Source organism: Phaethon lepturus, unplaced genomic scaffold (genome assembly GCF_000687285.1).
Source record: "Phaethon lepturus isolate BGI_N335 unplaced genomic scaffold, ASM68728v1 Scaffold17126, whole genome shotgun sequence".
NCBI lineage: Eukaryota > Metazoa > Chordata > Aves > Phaethontiformes > Phaethontidae > Phaethon > Phaethon lepturus.
The window spans coordinates 1-7,768 of NW_010544286.1; the positions used below are offsets into that span (position 1 = coordinate 1).

Here is a 7,768-nt window from a genome sequence, read left to right on the forward strand (position 1 = left end):
CGCGGCGGCGCAGCCAGGGCGTGGACCTGGGCGCCGGGCTATGGAAATTACCCGCATAAAATGCTGAGCATGCACACGCAAACCGGCAACCCCAACATCAATGCTGGGGGTTTCCCAGCGCGCTTTCCTTTCCAAACAATTGGTAACACAGTGCTAGTAACAGTCACGGGAGTGTTTGCTTTACTAAAAAATTCCGATCTGATTTATAGACGTAGGCCTGTTGTTAATTCTGTACCTTCCAAACCAAGCGTGTTGATCAAAGTTGTTCCAGCGCAATGACGGGATTGTGTATGCCTGTTCAAAGAGTTGTACAGTGGCCTAAAATTTAGTCAAGTGTTTTTTTCAGCACAGTGCCAGCTCTTAATTTTTTCGGTGTTTAACTAGAATGTGCACAAGAGTGGTGCACATTAAACTGAAAATATATATGCAAATTTGTTTGAAATTTCTTCTACTTTTGCTTGAAATGAACTAGAAATTTAAAGTCCTTAGCTCTCTTTCAGCAAGTCAGATAGCAAATGGCTGTCGAGCAAATTTGAAGTGGTATTCTCATACCTTTCTTTCGTCTAAAAAGCAAACCAACTACCCCTGCTGCCCCAGCTACTCCTTAATCTATCATTAGGAATTAGGTAATGTAATGCTCCCAAATCGTGAAGCACTCCATGCTATTTTTACCTTCTCGCTGCAAGTAGCTCCAGCAGCCCATTGCCGTAGCACACTGTGCTTTAAGGAGGCTACGCGTGATGGGGTTCCTCATATTGCCGGCATTTCACATGACCGAGATCGTGCTCTATGCACAGTCAATCTCTAATGTGGCTAATTTTTTGTTTAAATAGGTATTTACACTATCTTTCACAGTATAGAAAGTCCAAGCTTTATTTTCCCTCCAGTCATTGTGGCATGATTATTTTATGTCATTTTGTTGTCTATTACAGGTTTTTATGTCTTTTTAGGAATATATTTCTAGTATTTTAAAAGCAATGTGAGAAGTATGTTTCTTTAAGTACCATTCAATCCAATGTAGGAGGGGAAGAAAGGTGGTGGGGAAAGCCAGTGAGATTTATGTATAAACAAGCACGGTCACATCTTTACTTGTTGCAACTCCCCAAGGCTGCTGTGGGGAAATGTGAGTCCCCCCGGGGGAGCTGCTGGGTTTGGAAGGAGTTGTTGGGATCTGCGCTTCTAGCACAGACCATAGCAAATGCCTTTAGAAATGTTTTCGCTTGCATTCACTCTTGTGTACCAAAGACTTAGTATAATGAAACCTAAGCCAATTTTTTTAAAAAGTTTTATGTTCAAGGTTGAAAACAGCCTGTGAGTGAAAGGGATTCTGAAATGCTTTAGCCTGCCTAAATTGTCACGATGTCAGAGAGAAAGCTGCCAAATATTAATCTTTGGAGCTTGCCTTTTGCCCCCTTGCTGGGGTTTGAGGCTTTTTTTGTTTTCATTTTATTTAGCACCTTAGAGTAACTGTAATCTAATTTAGAACTATAGAATTTCATAATAAATGTTTAAAACATGAATTCCAAAGGAAACTGCTTTAACAGTATTAAAAATTGGCAATTCCTTGGTTCTGAACTCCCTGAACCACATCAGTTTTCTTCTGTTGGGGAACTTCCGTGGAGCCCATTGGGCAAGTTCTCCCTACCCTTTGCGTGGCTTTCCCAGAGGCACCGATGATGCCCAGGGGCATCAGTGGCCTCCCCTGCCCTCTCCACCTCAGAGGGCTGCACAGGGCTGGGCTCCACCTGTACATCTGGGGTAGATTTGATTTCTGGGAGAAAGACCTGTTTAAGACCCCCAGACTAATGCACTCAGCAGGCAGACAGAGATCCCGGTTAGCGTCACCCTTACTTCCCTTCCTGGAGGATGCTCCTCCTGGTCCCGTGGAGTCTCTCCAGGCCAGGGTGTCACTGGGATCGGCCTCGGTCGGAGTCGGGCTGGAGCCAGTGCTGAGTGACGGTGGTGGTGCCACACCAGAGCTGTGCTTCTGTTGGTTCAACCAACAGGGAACTGCCTCACGGGCAGAGGGATGGTGGACATCGGAACGTCGGTGGCAGGGTTGTTTTTAGCTTTTTACTGTGAAATAGCAAACTGATGTAAGGAAAGGATTTGTGTGGCTCAGGCAAAACTGGATCCTCCTCAAGGATGGTGGAGCAGAAAATAGCTTCAGAAGGTATAGTGGCACATGCAGCGTCATGAAATTTTGTCTCATCTGCTGACCATGTGGAATGGGCAATAAAGACACGACTCAATCTGCTATTCAGTAGGAGCACTCCTTCATTATATAGAGAAACAGAGGTATGCGACTCGTGGAGTTGTTACATCTACACTGAAGAAATTAAACAGAACTGGACTGTGGTAAAGTGGCAAAAATATACTTCTGCCTTTTTAACGTCTCAAAGTAGAGAAAATACTTCCTTTTAATAAACATAAGGGTACTTGCCACTAAACGATGCTCTTTGGCTACTGGGGTGGAACTGATCACTAAACTTTATTGTGCAGCTTGAAGTCAAATTGCTATATCCTTGTATTTATGCCACCAGTGTCCTTGGCATCCTGAAAGTACTGGCTGCTTTTGCTTCTGGAATTCATCACAGGAGCAGCTATTAACTTAGTTTTGTGGTAACTGTCTGGAAAGATGAGCAGACCCTCACGCTGGCTATCGGGAGGCTTCAGCTGATTCTGCTTTCTTGCACATCCTCTGTGGTGTCCTTGCTATCCTCCATGCCTGTGCTTCCAGTCATTGTCTTAGCAGCGAGAAGCGGTGGTCCCCTGGGCTGCCTTCCAGCCACCAGCACTGAGCTTCACGCGGCAGCGACGGCGGGTAAGGGAGTTGGGCGGCTCAGGCTGGGCAGTGCGTGACAGCGACTCCTCCGAGTCAGCAGCGTTTGGCTTAGTGACTGCTACAGCAGCTTTACAGGCTTGCACAGAGTATCAAATGGCTTTATGGAAATTTAATCTCTGAGAGTAACTAAGGCTGTGCTTAAAATACTGTTTTCCCTTGTCTTGGGCTTTAGGCTGAGGTTGCTGATCAGCTGGGTCTGATGCACTATATGGAAACTCTGATGCTTATCACAGCCGCTGAGTACGTCGCACCCATGTCCGATGAAAACGTCACTGTGATGGACACAGAGTTCAGCAACGTTGCCGTCCGTCTGTACCTGCCCAGAAAGGCGTCTGATGGGCTGAGAAGGGCGGTGGTCTACTTCCATGGTGGAGGATGGTGTGTAGGACAGGCAGGTAAGCTGTTCTCGGTCAGTGCCAGGGGTCCGTATGGAAGATCTCAATGGCCAGTGTTAAGCATTGCCTTTTGTTTTATGTGAGGTGCCACAGAGAGGGCCAGGGAACTGGTATTTTAGCAGTTAAAACCAGGTGGAGGTTTTGGGAAGTTATCTGAAAGCTTCCGCAAAGAGGAACATGCTGTTGTATGTGTGTGTATTGGGTCTGGCTGAGGTGGAGTTAATTTTGCCCGTAGCAGCCCTCATAGTGCTGTGCTTTGTGTCGGTAGCTATAATGGTGTTGATAACACAGCATCAAGGCTGTCTCGCCAACATTCCCCACCCCCCCCATTAGGCTGGGGGTGGTCAAGATCTTGGGAGGGGACGCAGCCAGGACAGCTGACCCCAACTGACTCAAGGGATGTGTCATACCATATGACATCGGCTCAGCAATAAAAGCTAAGAGAAAGGAGGAGGAAGGGGAATCATTTGGTATTACAAAGCTTGTCTTCTGGAGCAACCACTATGTGTGAAGCCCTGCTTTCTGGGAAGAGGCTGGACTTTGCCTGCTGATGGGAAGTAGAGAACAAATCTTTTGTTTTCCTTTGCTTCCACACAAGACCTTGGCTTTTGCTTTATTGAACTGCCTTTATCTTGACCCACCAGGTTTTTTCCATCTTATTTTCTCCCCTCCCTGTCCTGCTGAGGAGGGGAATGATAGAACGGCTTGGTGGGCACCTGGTGTCCAGCCAAGGCCAGCCCACCACAACGTGTCTGTTCTCAAATGTGCTGGAGTGTATTCTAAGTGACTTGTTTCATCTTAGGCATGAAATCCTACGATTGTCTGACAAGGTGGACTTCAAACAGGTTAAATGCTGTCGTGGTATCAGTCAAGTAAGAGATTCTCCTTCTAGATGGGATGAGGGTTTGGAATAAATTAATCTATTTCAATTAATTTTCTTTTTTTTATCATGTACTTTCCTGCTAGCCTTAAATATTTGTAAACAAAAGCTGTCAAGGTTGCAGCAGTGAATTGTGGTTGGTGGCTATTTTGGATATTGCTTTATGAAGTTGGGTGGATAATAAAGTATTTAGTCCTCCAGGACAGACAGATAGTTCCTACTTCTCTGGGCGCGGAAAATAATAAACATTCACCAACTAGGGCAGATGCTAGCAAGTCTTTCTCTCTATTAACAGCAGGAAGTAACACACTTCTGCTTGCCTCCGACAGTTACAGGTTGGCACCTAAATACCATTTTCCTGTTCAGTTTGAAGATGTGTATTCGGTAACAAAGTTCTTCCTCCAGAGCAGTGTCCTGTCCCAGTACGGGGTGGACCCAGACAGGGTCTGCGTTGCAGGAGACAGTGCAGGTGGCAACTTGGCTGCAGCTGTGGCACAACAGGTAAAAAAGCTGGTTTGCTAGCTCAAAATGGTTTTTTGTTGTTTCGTGAACACTTACAAAAGACTAACAACAACCTCTGCTCAAAGCAAGCGCACCTCCCAGCCGTCTCTCGTGGCTCACGTACTGCATGCAGGACTGTCCGTGAGGGCTCTGAGTTTCCAGGAAAGTAAATTTACTTGAGCAGTTTAATGGCATCAAAGTACCTTTGATGCTATGATGTACTCCAAACCTTTAAACCCTAAAAATGGGCTCTTGGCCCTATAATTAGGGCATATATCACTGTATCCTTAAGCACATTTTGACTGTTTTAAGTATGTTGTTTGAAAAGGGAATTTTAGCAATTTGACTCATATAGATGTAAATAGCAGGAAAAAAGACAACTGAATGTTCCAGTGTCATCTGATCACACACAGTTTCAGGGCCTTTTGCACTCCTCTCTCAGGTTTATTTAATAAAGTCACTCCAATCTTGTTGCTCTCTTGAAGTTATCTGGATTGTAATGAATTTCACTTGGAAAAGCTGTGAATTTGCTGTGGACACTGAAAGCAAAAGATGATGGAGAAGGTGGAAATTTATTAATGAAGAGGGGAAAGACAACATATAAGAAATGTCAGTGTTCAATTAATGACATTTCATTTTTCATATCTCAAATGCATAGAGTTATAGTTGTTTGAGTTCTAACACCTTCGAGTTAAAAGAACAGCAGATGGATAAGCTCTAAATTGTGAAATGATTAAAGGAGTCTCAGAAACCTGCAATTTTTTTTAAGTTATAGGAATAGAAAATTTCTATAGTTTATAGAAAAAGCATTTGTTACTACTTAGGAAAGCATAAATGCCTCAAAGTCTCAATGCTTCAAAAAGAATATTTCTCAAATATTGTTGTCCTTCAACATAATAAAATGAAATTACATTTGGTGCAGGAGAATTTTTAATAGAATGTGCTGTTTTAGGTGACCTCCCTATGAATTTAGAATTTCTTTAAAGTAATCTATCCTGGTTTTATTGATAATCATATTTTACTTATGTTGTAACATGCGTGTGTTAATTCCTTAGTTTTAAGATCTTCTGTCAGCGTGAGAGAACCAACACTTTTTAACTGACTTTTTGTAATTATTCCTCTTTTCTCGTACAGCTGTTAGAAGATTCTGAAGTTGAAACAAAACTCAAAGCCCAAGTTTTGCTGTATCCTGCTCTTCAAACGCTTGACCTGAATTTGCCATCTTACCAAGAGAATGCAGACAAGCCCATTTTACCTAAGGTGCTTATGGTCAAGTTCTGGAGTGAATATTTCACTTCTGATTCATCTCTCAGGGAAGCGATGGCCTCCAACAGCCATGTCCCAGTTGAATCGAGCCACTTACTTCCGTTTGTAAACTGGAGCAATTTGCTGCCTGAAGAGCTGAAGAAAGATCATGTTTACACCAGTCCCACCTATGGAAGCTCTGAGCTTGCACAGAAGTACCCAGGTTTTCTGGATCCGAGGGCGGCCCCGCTGCTGGCGAGCGATGCCCAGCTACGCGGCCTGCCCCTCACCTACATCCTCACCTGCGAGCATGACGTCTTACGGGATGACGGAGTCATGTATGCTGGGCGCCTCCGGGCAGTGGGTGTTCCCGTCACGCATGATCATGCCAAGGACTCCTTTCATGGGATGATGATGTTTGTCTCTGGTCCAGCTGAGTTAGCTGTAGGGCACCGGCTGTTGAACAGATGTATCGAGTGGTTAAATGAGAACCTGTGAGTTGAAAACGTTGGTCTAGCATGCCTGGCTCGCCTTCACTGGGTGCAATTGAGGAGCGTAGGAGAATGTAAGTTTTTGGTCGTGATTGCCATCTTCGCTGCGTTGCTCTGCAGTGTCTGGATTGCAGCGTTTCTCATCTTCTCTGGCAGGAAAATCAGTCTGATTCTAACCTAAGTGTTCTTTCAGTGCTGTCGTCTGAGCTCAGAACCCCATAAACTGCTGGGACCGCCCTGGGATTTCTCTCCTGCCCAAGACCAGAAGGGTTGGTGTGCCTGACCCTGCCCGCACGCTGCCTGGGCTCACCCAAGCCCCCAGCTGGCACAGTGTGTGGGACTTGATGTCTTGAATTGGTTGCTTCTTGTTTCTTCCTATCACAACATCTTCCTATCGCAGCCTTGTGCAAACGGGCAAGGTCACCGTTTGCAGGCGGGAGGTGCTCGGTGGCTGCTTGCTCCCTTGACCGGTGGGACGCAACGGGGTGCACGCAGGCCCAGGGACCAGTCTTCACGAGGCACAAGGCAGCTTGTGAAACCCTGCCCTTCACACACGGCTGCTGCGCTTATGCTCTTGTCTCTCCAGCACGGTTCAAGGGGAGCACTTGAAAACAGAGTGGGATGATTGTAACAGTGCAAATGTTTGGGGGTTTTGTTTTGGTGGTTTTTGGTTTGGGTTGGGTTTTTAAAGTGCCTGTCTTACTCAGTAATCACTTTCTTTAATCCCTGGACTTGAAGGAAATAGTGTAACAAAACGGCACTGAATGGTCATCGGATAAAGGACGACTGAAGGTCCCAGCCTTACATAGCACTGCTGTATGTTTTATGCTCTACTTATTTGATAAGTGATGTATTATGTGTTCCAATTAACTGATAAACAATTTTAAGGATTTCACATATGAATTTTTAAAAAGAAAATTAACTTACTAGCTTTATAGGCTTGGAAAAGAACAGCTGTCAGTCTTGAACAAATATCCTCTATATAAATGTTTTATGTATTAAATATAAACCCTAAAAATCTTGAATTATGAACAAACACATTGGTGGCTACTGGTTTTAAACAGATCACAACACACCACAAACATGTACTTCTAACATCCTGCTTTTCTTTTGCATAAAAGATACTGCATCTTCAAGAATTCTGGGTGGGTTTTTTCCTGACTGTCTGCTGCCTGTTTAGATGGAATGTGTTTGGAATGACTGCTATGTTTTTCATTTTCATCTTTTGTGTTGAATATACAAGTTAAACTTGTCTTTGATTCCAGTGCAATGTACTTTTTGTCACTCAAGTACCCCATTTATCATAAGGGAATAACAAGTCGGCTTTAGTACACACGGTAGCTATTGCAAACAACCGGCACCAGCCCCCAGGACATGTTTTACTTCTGCTGTTACTGGGAGTAATTAGTAA

At 44.4% G+C, this 7,768-nt stretch overlaps 1 protein-coding gene across 1 annotated transcript; it reads left to right on the plus strand.

Moving 5' to 3' along the window:
* Positions 1 to 2,993: 2,993 nt before the first annotated feature.
* On the plus strand, positions 2,994 to 6,364 carry AADAC (arylacetamide deacetylase; the record flags this gene model as incomplete). Its single annotated transcript, XM_010288636.1, is given in 4 exon segments — positions 2,994 to 3,240; positions 4,043 to 4,112; positions 4,450 to 4,621; positions 5,756 to 6,364. Coding segments are annotated over 4 exon segments (1,098 nt in total), but the record flags the coding sequence as incomplete, so codon positions are not given.
* Positions 6,365 to 7,768: the final 1,404 nt, after the last annotated feature.